Here is a 15577-nt window from a genome sequence, read left to right as displayed (position 1 = left end):
TCACTATGGTTTAGAAAAAACAGCGTTTTATAGGAGTGCATAAAAAGTGTTGAAATCCCTTAATATTTCGAAAAGTACGCATTTTCAAGAAAAATGTTTTATATAAAAATTGTAGGGTTTTAAGTGAAGCATGTAATAATATATATATATATTATTATTATTATTATTATTATTACTTTCTTCAAATTTTTATATTGCTAATGCAATATATATATATATATATATATATATATATATATATATATATATATATATATATTGCATTAGCAATATAAAAATTTGAAGACAGTCAATTTTTTAATTGTAAATATTAGGATAACTAAATAGGATTCATATAGTGTTCAGTATCATATAGTGTTGTTATATATACATAATCTCACTACAAATTTTTTATAGAAAGGAATCCATGGAATTTCTTCTAAAAAAACTTATAGTGCGATTATGCATATGTAAGTACGTTAGTATTTAATTGTGTCTTTTAACACGAATAATTAGAAAATACGTCTATGTCTCCAGCGATTCAGATTGTACACAAATATTTTTGCAAAATAATAATTTGAATTTCTCCGCGTTTTGCTTTAACGCGAATTTCAATAAATATACAAAGCTTTTGCTTTCACAGATTTTTCGATATTTTATATAATTATTTTCTGATATCAAGATTGTGCTATATATTTTATATTTTTTTATATTTTAGCACGTGTACACTGATTTTGATAAAAATATATTGAAATTAAAAAATGATCAGTTATAAAAATAATTTTCTTTTTCTAAAGTAATTTAAATTATTATTAGTTATTTTCATACAAAAATCTTTCATTTTCAAATAATTTAACTTTTCCGAATCAACATTACACTATTTTTGTTCGAAATACATACTCGCATTAAAAGAAAGCTGAAGTGTAAAAGAGATTTTCTTATTATATGAAGCAACCTTAAATTTAATTATACATATTAAAAGAATTGCTAAAAAATTTTAATTTTGTGGTGCCGCTATAATATATAATCACATATACATATCAATGTAATAATATAATTTATGTATTTAAAGGAATCTTGCAAAGTGTTAAATTTTGAAATTTTACATACATGTAAGGAGATAAATAGATGAATTTAAAAATTTTCAGTTGCCACTCAAAAACATTTCTAACATGTAAAATCATCCCTAAATTAAGGAGAGACTGTTTGCTTCTTTTTACTTTTATTTAGAAAATTATCAAGATAACAGAGTGTTTTCTACAAAAGTTTCATGATTAAAACATCTCTATTTAACCATATTAATAAAATTTTTTAAAAATAATTTTTTTACAAATTTTTTAAAAAACTTCAAAAAAATCTTTTTTTAATTTTATTGATATAATTAAATAGAGGTAATTTTACCATGAAACTTTTGTATAAAACAAATTTTTGTAAAACATTCGATATGAATAATTTTCAAGCTATAACGAGAAAAGTGAAATATCGCTCTACATATGAAGGGATTTCATTCTTTAGAATCCTGTTTGGACTGCAACTGAAAATTTCTAAATCCATCTATTTACTCTACTATTAAAATCAGAATTTTTAGAAGTTCACAAGGTTCCCTTGTTAATATTCTGATGTATAATTATTTTATTTATTGTTATTTTGAATATACAGTCTTTGAATAAATCGTTATTCGTAATTGACCTTCTCCCGATTCATCTTTATAATATTGTGTTACGATTTTAACTTCTAATTAATTAATGTAGATATAATTTTAATAAAGATTTGTAACAATAGAATAATCAGCAATTTTTTTTGTAATTTTAGGATTTAAATTAAAAATTAACAATATATTATAATGCCATCTTATAATTATAATCTTATAATTAGAAAAATACATATATTTGTCAGTTACTAATTGTGTGTGTGTGTGTGTGTGTGTGTGTGTGTATGTGTGTGTGTATAGATGTATATTATAAATATGTTTGCATATGTATGCATGATAATGTAATGAGAAATTTCATTTTTTAAAAATCATTTTTTAAATTTATTTTTTATTTAAATGAAAGTATTATACATGTTACAGCAATATTTCATATTACATTTACTGAATAAAGAAACAAAGATAGATACGTAAAATGCGATAATTAATCAAATAATCCTATTTTACTGTACACAATTTCAGTATAATGCCATATTTATATTAATGAATATCTTCTGGATTGAACATACCCTGTAACAGTAATTTCAGCTAGTAAATTTTCTGTAGAATAGAATTTCTAACTTGTGACATCAATAGTCTGCTGTGCTTATTAAATGATCGTATGCGAAAAATCGTACCTTAGCGCGTCTTAAGATCGAATCTTTGCTGGCGTCATATGGATGATCCTTGCTCGGGATTTCCAGTACGGAAGGTATTGGCTGAGTGTGACTGTCGATTACATGACGAATCATTTCAGCTACCTAAAATTAAACACCGAGTGTAACATTAATGTAATTAAGTATTATTTGGATAATTACTTGATGAAACAATAAAAACAAAAGTTTACTTCTATAACCATAATTATTAAAATATAATGCAAAAATGAGAAAAAAAGATGTTAATGAAATAATTTTTATATTAGAACTATAATAAATATTATATATACATATATATGGGGCATTCCACGCCAAATCGGACGGTTTAAAAAATTTTTGTTTTTGATTTTCTTAATTTTTAGGTATTTTTTAGTACCCCTCAAAAGAGGCTTCCTGGTAACTTTTGAGATTTTTTTGATCACTGGTTCAAAAAATATCGAATTTTCAAAAAAACCGCTCTTTTTTTGGCTTTTTGCTCATAACTTTCTTAATAATGGTCGAAATTCAATTTTTTTTTTCAAAATTTTCGTTTTTAGATGGCCTTTACCGGAAAAAAATACAAATAAAATATTTAAAGTGTTTTTAATCGAGATTTTTGAATTTTAAGTTTTCAATCGTGTTTTTAAAATTGTGTGTATCCTTCGATTTTTTTGAAGATTTTCTATTTTAAACTTCTATCCATCCTGCAACTTTTAAGCCCGGTCTGGTAGTGGGCCTTCCATAATTACTATTTTTTTTCGATTTTTAAAAATTAAAAAAATTTTTTTTTCGCTATAAATTATTATCAGTACCGATTTTTGACACTGTATACTTTGTTTTTACTTATTATAAATTAATTTCGATATTTTTTTGTTTTTTTTTGTCCTGATTTAGATGCCATATTTAAATATTTTTTATTAAATTCCAAATAAAAACACACAACTAACTATGAATCAAGCTTCCAGTAGTGGATGATGTGACGGAGGTTATGATACGAATAAATAAACTATGTACGTTGGTATAAAGAAACAATCAGCAGCGCCACCACGTGAGGAAGTTATTAACATGTGCAACTCTTTTTAAATTGGATAGAAATTCGTAAAGACACGAATATTTAAATAAATAAAAAAATACTTTACAACAAAAAAAAGCATTTATAATATAATTTTGAAACAATTTTTAAAGGAACACGAAAATAAATAAAAACGTTTGTTATAATTGCTCATAAATAGAATTAACTTTTACTTACTGCTTTTAAATCTCTACTCAAAACAAAAAAATATCGAAATTAATTTATAATAAGTAAAAACAAAGTATACAGTGTCAAAAATCGGTATTGATAATAATTTATAGCGAAAAAAAAATTTTTTTTATTTTTAAAAATCGAAAAAAAATAGTAATTATGGAAGGCCCACTACCAGACCGGGCTTAAAAGTTGCAGGATGGATAGAAGTTTAAAACAGAAAATTTTCAAGAAAATCGAAGGATACACACAATTTTAAAAACACGATTGAAAACTTAAAATTCAAAAATCTCGATTAAAAACACTTTAAATATTTTGTTTGTATTTTTTTTCTGTAAAGGCCATCTAAAAACGAAAATTTTGAAAAAAAAAATTGAATTTCGACCATTATTAAGAAAGTTATGAGCAAAAAGCCAAAAAAAGAGCGGTTTTTTTGAAAATTCGATATTTTTTGAACCAGTGATCAAAAAAATCTCAAAAATTACCAGGAAGCCTCTTTTGAGGGGTACTAAAAAATACCTAAAAATTAAGAAAATCAAAAACAAAAATTTTTTAAACCGTCCGATTTGGCGTGGAATGCCCCATATACAAGGTGGGTTTTATTTCGTATGTCAATCTTTTTATCATGCAGGAAATTATCGACTGCATAATAAATTGATCAGTACATAAATGTCAATTTTTTTGATTGACCGTATCGAAGGTTCGAATATAATGTGTAAAATTAAAGCAAATTAAAAGTTGAACTTATGTAGTATGGATTTATTATTATTATTATTATTATTATTATTATTATTATTATTAAAGCTACGTATTTATTATTATTATTATTATTGTACACATTATATTGAACTAAACCTACTACTGTCTGAGGCTCAACGGCCGAGCTGCCGATCGCGCGTGATATTTCAATATTAATAATTTTTTATGAATTTTTAATGTTCTCAACCAGCATGACACTTAGTAAAAATGTATTGTGCTGATGATTTCCCGTAGTTTTAACGGCAGTTCTGGACAGTTCTATAAAAGTTCTATTCTTTAGGAACATTTTTTACGCAGAGTTCCGACTATTTACTATTTTTTAAATAATTTTTTACAATTACCCAGCACAACACTTTTCCTCTAAAGTACTAAAACGCGAAAATTACTATTTTTGACAACAGTTCTCGATAATTCAGCCTATATATACAATTTTAGATCGATATTCCAAAAATTAATAATTTTTAAACTATTTTTAATGTCCTCGATCAGCACACTTAGTGAAAATGCGTCGTGCTAATAATTTTCCGTAGTTTTAACGGCAGTTTTGGACAATTCTATAAAAGTTCTATTCTTTGGAAACATTTTTACGCAAAGTTCCGACTAATTAATATTTTTTAAATAATTATTTATAACGAATTAAGAAAAATATAATTTTTGTTAATTATAGTTATCTGAGATATTTTCCACCGAAGTTTGAGGGAAAACGCCCTTTAAAGTATTTTTAAAAAATTGATCTTATAGTTAGAATATTTCAATTAACTAGAAAATGGTGTAATTACTAATTGTAATATTAATAATCTTATCTATATATAAATCTCTCTAAATTTTAACTAATAAAATTTGCTTATCAATATATTTAAATATATTTTTATCAATATATTTAAATATATTTTATATTGATTTAAACAAATGTGGAATTATATCGTTTTATTTGATATCTTTTGACTACTTACATTTTGATTAATAAGAATGATATCAATATCATCACGCTTAATAAAGCGTTTGAACATGTCCTCTATCTCGCTTATCGCTGTATCTATGACAATCATTATTTAACATTAATTTGTGTTCCATTTACATTATAATATGTATAAGGATACTCTGCAACAAGTAATGTATATTTCTGAAAATTAATATAATTTTTTTTCCTAATAAAACTTTACAAATGTAGTTTAAATTATCAGCAATTAAAATAGAATATGTTTGTAAATAAATAGTAAAATTTTATTCTAACTTGCTTAAAATCTTACCATATTAAATCATTTTATTTCCTTTAATATATATATACATACATGTACATGTATATGTATATACAGGGTGTTCAAAAAGTCCCGGTACAGGGGAATAACTCGAAAAGTAAGGGTCGGACAAAGAAACTTTTCGGACAAAAGTTGTAGGGCTTACTCCGAGCTTTTATCTCGTGACCTTGAGTTTGACCTTGAGCTTGACCTTCAAGGTTATTTGAAGGTTAAAGTGTTTTTTTTAAATGGGAACCCCTATTTTTGATTGTATATTCTTATAGCTGACCTCGAGAGCTTTCCAAAACACTATAATAAAATATTTTTCCCTCAAGCATTTATCGAGTTATGAGGCTTCAAATCATTTCTTAATTTTACATAAACCGTAAAATATCTTGTAAAATATTCACTTTTCGATTATTTTACCTTAATACTTTTATGTACAAAATAATGAGAGGAATCAATTGGTCTAAAAAAAACACATAATTGTTCCGAAGAAAAAATATGTAATTTGCAATTAACAATTACATATTTTTTCTTAAAAACAACTGTATGTTTTCATTACACCAATTGGATCCCATTTTAAAGGATCCACTCAAATATGTCAGAAACATTGCGTTAAGTCGAAAAATGTTTCAGATGTAAGTTGTATGGTTTGAAGGAGGACATAAGATGATATCATTGGTTTAACCTTGGGTGACGTAGTCAATGTCAGGACAAGGTCATTTTGAATTTTTTAAATGGACCTCCCTATTTTATCATATATTCTCTTAGCTCGAGAGCTTCGCAAAACTTGAAATAATTTCTTAATTTTACATAAACAATAAAATATTAATTTTTTCGATTGTCTTACCTTAATACTTTTATGTACAAAATAATGAGAAAAATCAATTGATGTAAAGAAAACATATAGTTATTTTTAAGAAAAGAAATGTAATTGTTAAATTGCAAATTACATTTTTTTCCGAAACAATTATGTGTTTTCTTTGCACCAATTGATTCCTCTCATTATTTTGTACATAAAAGTATTAAGGTAAGATAATTGAAAAATAAATATTTTACAAGATATTTTACGGTTTATGTAAAATTAAGAAATAATTTCAAGCCTCATAATTCGGAAAGTACTCAATGAAAAAAAATACTTTAGTAATAGTGTTTTGGGAAGCTCTCGAGATGAGCTACAAGAATATGCAAAAGCATATAGGATGTCCCATTTAAAAAGTTGGAGATGGTCTTCACGTGATCTTCGGGTGACTCTTCAAGATCAAACTAATGGCACCATCTTATGTTCCCCTCAAAACCATCCAATTTTTGTCTGAAACATTTTTTCGTATCTTTTAGACTTTACGAGATATTTATTATTTCGATGGCAAAGTTAAAATGGAACACCCTGTATAAATATAAATATAAATATAAATATATATATATATATATATATATATATATATATATATATATATATTGCTAAATACTTCCTAAATTATAAAAAAGCATAATAATTAATGTTATTAATTTTCAATCAAGAGTATGCCTTATAAATTAATTGAGTACATTTCATTAACTTATACATACAAGATGCAGCAAAACGAGCAATAATATTTTATGTAATTTTGACTTAATTAGCTTTTCACTTTTTTAAAAATTTATAGTACGAAAAAGTATTACTTTAATATATATTTTATTAAATCTGATTTTTTTTACAAAAATAATATTAAAAAATTGCACCAAACCATGAAAGTGTAAATACACTCTTCAATAAAATTATCCCTTTGAATCGAAAAATTGATGAAATCAAATGCATGTAATTTTGCGAAAAATAATTATGAATTATTTTTGCGAGCATTTTAAAGCTTGAAATTTCAATAGTCAAATACTATTAAACTGTTTTCTCGATGATAATTCTTTTGTAGATGATATCACTTTCAAATCAACTGCGAAAAATTAACGAAAAAAACTTCAATTTCGACATCATATATGCTAAAATTTTTTGTAACTTTGTTCTAAATTGAATTAACATATAAATTAAAAATCTCAAATTGAGATTTATACATTTCCTTAATAGGACTAAGAATAATTTATACTTTAAGTTCACTAATCAGTTTCATATAAAAATTAATTTTCTGTGAAAATGATATATAATCATCTGCAATCTTGATCCTTATTAGCCTATGAGATTTGAATTTGTGTATTTACTCTAAATGTTTTGTGAAAATTTGAAGTTTTAAAATGCTTTTTTAGAAATAGTTAAACTGCCATGTTTCTTCCATCAAGTTATAATAAATGATAATCATTGCACTTTTTTAATAGAAATTTAAGTAAAAAAAAGTTAATAACGTATGATACGTTATGAATTTCATGCACGTATATTCTCTGTTTTCATCAATATAAAATCAGGAAATTTGCACTATTGTATATCAGGGGGAATATTTATACTTAACTCTTATAAAAAAATTAGCTGAAAATTTTCTAATTTTCTAATCCAGATGTTTGTTAAAAATTCCAGCTAAAAGAAATATTTCAAAGATTTTTTGATGCAATTTTCGGAAGTAAATTTTTTTATTTACGTTTTCTAAATTTCTTTTATACGAAGAAAAAAACAAAATCTCTTAAATGATAGATTTGTAATGTACTGAAAAAATGGATAATTTTCGTAAGATAAACAGTTTTCTTTTGCACAATATTTTCACTTTTTATCATTAAAAATGATAATAAAGAATATGTCCTGCACAAATATTTTGTTAACTCATTGAAAATATAAACAGAAATAAATATATATTTATAATATATATTTTAATATATATATTTTAATATATATATTTAATAATATATATTTTAAACGTATAATTCACACACATTTGATTTGTTTACAATATGAGAGCAAAATTATCAGAGAAAATTTCCTTTTTAAATTCCCTGAGTTTCAATAAAATCCCATGAGAATTTTCTAAGTTTTTTTTAATATGAAAGAAATCGCAGAGAGAGAGAAAGAGAATTTCAGATTACCCATGTTTTTCCAGAGAAAAACATTGTATATATTATCATGCTTTTTGACATAAAATATGATTGGCTACTGAATTAATTCTTACCGCGTGTAATATTACTGCATTCTGTATGTGAGAACCACACATTACAATATACACACACACATATACATATACATACTTTTATCAACCACCAAGAAATTAGGTTGGCGATGTTTATTAATCTCTCCAACTCCACCCAGCAAAAAGCCCACACAAGTATCCTAAAACAATATTTATTAATTGAGTTTATAATACAAGAAGCTAATATTGATTTTTTTATTAAATATGTAAATATATATTTAAAAAAATAAAAATTTGCAAAATTAAATTGTATATATCTGCAAACATTATTACAGTACAGTATAATTTATTGTGGTTTATAAGTGTTTATAAAAAAAACAGCATATTATAAAAGTAAAAAATACAGAAAATTTAATACTTAAGAAAATTTAGTACAAGCAAAAAAAAAGAATTTTTTATTGTTTTTAAGTATATTAATAAAGAATAAAACATAAAAAAACATTGTAATAATTTTTATATATAACAATTTAGCATTTTATTAAAAGAGAACAAAATAACAATATTTTACATTAAAGCATAGAATAATTTGCATTTTAATCGTTAAAATCAAATCACAACATATAAATATATTGCTATAACAGTGTATACATATGTGTGTGTGTGTGTGTGTATATAATATTAATATTATTAATATTATTATATTATTAATATTATATTTTGGATATAAAATTATTTTAAACTTTTATTTATACAAATCATTTTTTTTTTATTTTAAGTGTTCTATATGGTACAAATATATGAAACATTAATAAGAAGAATTAAATTAATTATATATTACTTTTGCTTAAAAATTTTAAAAAGCCATTATAATTACATATATTTGTACATGAAAAATACATAGAAAAATAAAAATAAAATATAATATTAGATACTATAATATATTTATAAATATATACTATATATATGATTATGTTTAGATATAATTTTACAATATATTATTAATTAAGTTGGTAAACTAAACTTCTATTTATATCAAGCTTTTTAATTTATGTTTCTATATGCTTCGACATATTTATCTATCAGAAATAAAATCATTCTATATATACTATTACTAGATTACAATAACATATTATATTATATTATATTGCAATGTTGCTATGATATTTCATTGTACATATTACAAAAAGTAATATTGCTAAAATCTTACAACAATGTCCCAGTAACTTTGCAATCGATTTGCGATCTTACTATGTCCAATGAATTATTCTATAATATGTCTACAACCTTTCTGTGCTGTAAGGATAAGTAGCTAATAGTTAAAGTATCTAAGTTGCTATTTTATTAATTTAGTGATGATTCATGAAAAGCAAGCCATTTAATGAATCAAATAAATTATAATACAATCAGTGAAAGAGAAGTCACATCTTAGGAATATTTTACAAAATATCTCTTATTTACATAAATTATCACAAAATTAATTGATAAATTTATATACATATCAATAATTTATATATATAAATTTAAATCATATATTTATATATATATATATATATATCAATAATTTATAGCAATAACAATAATAATATATAATTTATTTCGTTATTCATTTCTAATCTAGTTTTTTTGCATTAAACAATAAAAAATTATAAATCTATTCATATTAAGATATTAAAATGTATATATTTAGAAAAAAAGAAGTTTAATTCGATAAGTTATTATGAATTAGTGAAAAAATTTATAAAAAAATCACAATTTTACCTCATCACCAATCACGGCTAGAAGTTTTCCTTTTCCTGCAGAATGAAGTGCCATTATATTTTTCTCAAAAGCTGACTAATTTTGCAAATAAAATTTTTAAGCGACGCAATTTCACATCCAATTGACAATCAGTGTATAAAGTAATCTGTCGCGCATCAGCTGACGAGCCACACCACAGATCATGTGGCTGCGTTCCAAAACCCTATTCTTTGCTGTTTGCTTTCCAAAATTTATCCTTCAGGCCAAGGCATCGATCCTAGAGAACCTCTAGGATAGAGAATGGACAACTGATCAAGCTTTTTCATGATTGGCTGGCAGAAAATGTATCAATTTTAGCTATTGCGACGCCAATGGAAAATATGATGACACACAAATAGGACACACATGACACACATATATTAACCTATTTGTGTGCATCATATTTTGCATTGGCGTCGCAATAGCTAAAATTGATACATTTTCTGCCAGCCAATCATGAAAAAGCTTGATCACATGTCACATGATCAGTTGTCCATTCTCTCTCCTAGAGGTTCTCTAATCGATCCTGAATCAGGTCTTAAGGCCGGTATTCATAGGCCGGTATTCATAGTCCGATCTTATATTTAAGATCGTCTTAAGTCTGCTTGGAGGTTGCCTTAAGACCTCATTCAACCAATCAAATAGCTGCGTAGCATTTCAAGCTCGAACTTAAGACGATCTCAAATATAAGATCGGATTATGAATACCGGTCATTGATTGGCTGCGCGATAATAATTTTTTGAATCTTTAGAAATTTTCTATCCCGCAGCCAATCAATGCACTTAAAAAATTTGTCGTACGACAAATGTAATATTAGTCTAATGGTGTGGTCCAGTAAGGCCGGGTCTACAATAGATAATTTAAGCCCTTAAGCCTTAAGAGATTGACCTATCACAGTTAAGTATGAAGAGAATACTCGACTGTGATTGGTCAATTTTTTAAGGCTTAATGCTTAAATTACCTATTGTAGACCCGGCCTAAGCGCTACAAGTACTGCAGAGTACTTGTAGCAGCGCTACGATTGGTTCACCTACCGCTACGAAATGTTATAGTAAATCTTATGACGTCATAAAATACGTCATATTTGCTACGAAGATGCTACAAACGCCTCTTCTTATAAAGTGAGCTACGCTGTAGCGTAGCCTAGTTCATTTGCGTAGCAATTATAGTACTCATAGCATTCGTGAACCACTCCTCTGGAGGTATTTGGAACGTAACGCTCAGAGCATTTGGTAGCGTTTACTGGACCGCACCCTACGGTCGGTATTCATAGGCTGATGGCAGAGAACTAGATGTCTGTCGTAGTCGTGGACGTAAAGTAAGACAGAGAAAAACGTAAGTCGTACAAGGCCATTGTGACAATTTTTCTCTGTCTTACTTTACGTCCACGACTACGACAGACATCTAGTTCTCTGCCATCAGCCATAGGCTGCGTTCTGATATAAACTGTCAGTTCTGAAAATCTATAATATATGTAACGTAAACTATAGATTTTCAGTACTGGCAGTAAATATCGGAACACAACCATAGTCCGATCTTATATTTAAGCCTGGAGCACATAAAAAAACTTAGGTTACGTTCCAAAACGCAAGTAACCGAGGAAAATTTTACTCGAAGGCTGATTCGAACCAATCGGAAACGCTTAAAAGAGTTTCGGAACGGCGAAGTAAAATTTTCCTCGGAGAGTACGTTTTGGAACGTACCCTTAGCCCGGGTCCACAATAGGTAATTTAAGCCCTAAGCCTTAAGAAATTGACCAATCACAGTCAAGTATGAAGAGAATATCTGACTGTGATTGGTCAATTTCTTAAGGCTTAGGGCTTAAATTATCTATTGTAGACCCGGGCTTAGACTTAACTTAAAGTAAACTTAAGACTTAAACGAATCGACCAATCACAGTCGAGCAATAAGGCAGTGGCTGCCTTATTGCTCGACTGTGATTGGTCGATTCGTTTAAGTCTTAAGTTTAATGTCTAAGTTTTTTATGTGTTCCAGGCTTTAAAGACTATAGGCCGCAGCACACACTTTTGCATAAACGCATAACTATAAGCATAAGAAAATTGATTGGTTCATTTTTTTATGTATATACTTGGGGACCAATCAATTTCCTTATGCTTATGGTTATGCGCTTATGCAAGTGTGTGCTGTGACCTTATAGGCCATTTGATTGGTCCCTAAGTATCTTATATGCAACAAAATGTTTAATAAAAAAAGTCCTTAAAAATAATTTACAGTAATTTTCCCTCACAAAATCATTTTTTTAAAAAACAAAATTTTAAATAATTTTCATTAAAAAATATTAAAAAATAAACTATTAAAATTAAATATAAAATCAATAATTACTATTAGCCAAGTACTTAAGTGCAATTTCTAAATTTGATATATTTTATTTAATATATTTTTTTGAATTCAATATAACACATTGTAGAAACATCATACATAAATCCTTCCTAAGAAATTAAAACACATTTTATATTTATTTAGAGAAACTTGATTTTTAAAATATTTAAAATCAACACTAAATGAGAATTAGGATTCTTTTAATTTCGAGAATATTTTTTATATAATGTATATAATTAAAAAAAAAACGCAAGTTTTAAATCGCAGTCTTTAAATCAAAGTAAGTTATGAAAACTTAAAAGAATTCTAATTCTCATTTAGTGTTGATTTAAAAATACAGTTTCTCTGAATAAATATAAAATATGTTTTAATTTCTTAGAAAGAATTTATGTATAATATTTCTACAATATAAAATTAATTTCATGGTAAATATTATATCAAATTTAGAAATTGCACTTAAGTACTTGGCTAATAGTAATTTTTGAATTCCATATTTAGTTTTAATATTTTATTTTTTAAGATTTTTTAGGAAAATTATTGTAAATTATTTTTAAGGACTTTTTTTATTAAACATTTTGTTGCATACAAGATAGAATATTTTTTTATGTACTCGGCGTATTTTTTACCTTTGTAAAGTTTTTTAGAGGGATATTATTGTGACAAAATAATGAATATAATGTATTTCAGTTTTATATATGCAACTTGCGTTATTTATATATTCACATTTTATATTATTGCAACAAACAATATTTATTGGATGTTTTAACATAGTCAAACATCTATAATATTCGGAGCTAAATAATCTCTCCAGATAGCAAGCACACGTCATTTTGACTTCCAAACTGGTCATTTTTGGTCATATGTCGTCAAAATGATTGATTTTTTACATGACTTTATATTGACGTTTTGATATAACATTATTTTGATGTAACATCATTTTTCAGTCATGAAGTGACGATTATTTTATTATTAATATCATTAGTTAGTATATCGATCCCATAAAAAAATCTTTTAAAATTTTTTATATAACATGATTTTCGCGATCAGACTTTAACAATTGTTAAAGTAAAATTACTTCGATTTAATTTCTTATACAATCTCAATAGAGAGGCTTCAGATGTTAAACTGATTTTATAAGTCGGACAAATAAATGTCTGGCTACTTAATGAAAATTATTCATTCGTTATTTATTTAAAATAACAAGTTCAATATACATGTAATATAAATAAAATTTTTAATATAATAAATATTTAGTAAATATAAATAAAATTTTTAATTTCATATATATATATATATATTTATTTATATTTATATATATTTATTTATTTTTATATTTATTATGTTTATATTATATTTATGAAATAGATAGAGAGATGAATTGTAGTTTAATATTAGTGGCAATAACGAAAGAAATATTACTAAGATATTACTGATTGAAATAGTCAAAATTATTAACTGATTTTTTAAAAATTCTTTTAATAAAATATCATTGATTTAGAGTGCTGTACTTATAACTGCTGTAATCAGTGACTAATCATTCACTGTTTTTTAGTGATAATGCACTGATTCACTTTTAGACAATGCTTTATTCGACAACACTATTAAATATATTATTATGCTAAGAAAAAGACGTCAAAATAATGGTACATTTTATGACGTCAAAATGCGGTACATGTCATGACGTCAAGAATCTATGACATTAGACCGTCACTTTTACGTCATAAAAACGTCAATTCGTGACGTCAAGAATAGTCAATTTGAATGACCAATTTGAAACGTCAAAATGACGTGTGCTTGCTATCTGGGTCCTTACTTTCGATCTTTTTTTTCAATTCCTATTCGATTCGAAAGCGATAAGTAAGAGGATCAATAATTGGGAAGTTTCAGGTAACCCAAAGAAGTTCAATAATAATTGGAAATAAAAATACATCAATTAACATGTGTATTATTTTTTTATTTATTTTCAATGAAGCTGCATCTGTGGTATCACAACAATGCCCTTGCAAGTACAAAATGCCTCGAGAATCAGGAGATTCCATCCATTTTTATGAAAAAAAGACTCTCTGTCTCTTATAATGCATCACGTATAAAAATGGATGTGTCAATACGTCAATCCTAAATAAGTTTAGGTTGGCGAATGCAAATTATATATTTTGGTCCTTTGCCCATTTTGTTTCCATTTGTTATCAAACTCTCTTCTTGTACAAATCTAATCTCGCAAAATAGTCAAATTAAATACAAATGCGTGCGCAATAAACGTAGCATTCAATCGTATCGCAACGCATTAGATTATTCCTAAGATCGCCGACATTGCAGCTGCATTTCCGGGCACTTTAGCTCTTCGCATTAAAAAAGTTTCCTTAAAATAATTTCCAACAAATTCAGATAGCAGCCCAATAAATATACTTAAAATATCTTATAATGTTACTGCTTATCATTATGATATACAAAATCTTAAAAGAAAAAAAAAGAAGGGAAAAAAGCAAAAGAAATATGTTTATCATGTGCTCTAGATTGAGCTAGTCTATAAAATAGTTACATAATAAGAAAGGAAAGAAATAACGCGATTTGATGAGATTAAATATAAGTTAAACCCGTAAGTAAATAATTAGGTACACTTGTCATGGAAGAGAGAGATCGCTATCGATATTCATAAATTAAACAAGTGTCTACAATATATGTTGTTAAATATCTACGTACAGAATAAAGCTAAACTTAAACTTGAGTAAAAGATGTAAATGATATCATTTATTTAAGAATCTATTTCGGATTATTTTTATATAATATAAAAGATATTATTAATAATATAGCCCAAATAAATAAAAACGTTTATTTACAATTGCATAAATAACAGTGATCATTATTATTATTTTTAT

At 25.8% G+C, this 15577-nt stretch overlaps 1 protein-coding gene across 1 annotated transcript; it reads right to left on the bottom strand.

The window, feature by feature from the left end:
* Nucleotides 1–2022: 2022 nt before the first annotated feature.
* On the bottom strand, nucleotides 2023–10546 carry LOC105254935 (V-type proton ATPase subunit F). Its single transcript, XM_011263952.3, has 5 exons — nucleotides 10344–10546; nucleotides 8704–8785; nucleotides 5257–5339; nucleotides 2305–2427; nucleotides 2023–2197 (listed from the first exon to the last, which is right to left on the bottom strand). Exons 1-5 carry the CDS (start codon nucleotides 10395–10397, stop codon nucleotides 2168–2170), a joined length of 372 nt encoding a protein of 123 aa, XP_011262254.1. The 5' UTR covers nucleotides 10398–10546; the 3' UTR covers nucleotides 2023–2167.
* Nucleotides 10547–15577: the final 5031 nt, after the last annotated feature.

The sequence above is a fragment of the Camponotus floridanus genome, unplaced genomic scaffold (genome assembly GCF_003227725.1).
Source record: "Camponotus floridanus strain SB8 unplaced genomic scaffold, Cflo_v7.5 scaffold90, whole genome shotgun sequence".
Taxonomy (NCBI): domain Eukaryota; kingdom Metazoa; phylum Arthropoda; class Insecta; order Hymenoptera; family Formicidae; genus Camponotus; species Camponotus floridanus.
The sequence above is the reverse complement of the archived record's forward strand: the minus strand, read 5'-3'. Positions and strand labels throughout refer to the sequence as shown.

Coding starts and splice junctions, on each gene's coding strand:
- LOC105254935 (XM_011263952.3), bottom strand. CDS start 10,397: ATGGCACTTCATTCTGCAGGAAAAGGAAAACTTCTAGCCGTGATTGGT. Junction 8,786..10,343: donor TAGCCGTGATTGGTGATGAG/GTAAAATTGTGA, acceptor ATATTGTTTTAG/GATACTTGTGTGGGCTTTTT. Junction 2,198..2,304: donor CGATCTTAAGACGCGCTAAG/GTACGATTTTTC, acceptor TTACTGTTACAG/GGTATGTTCAATCCAGAAGA.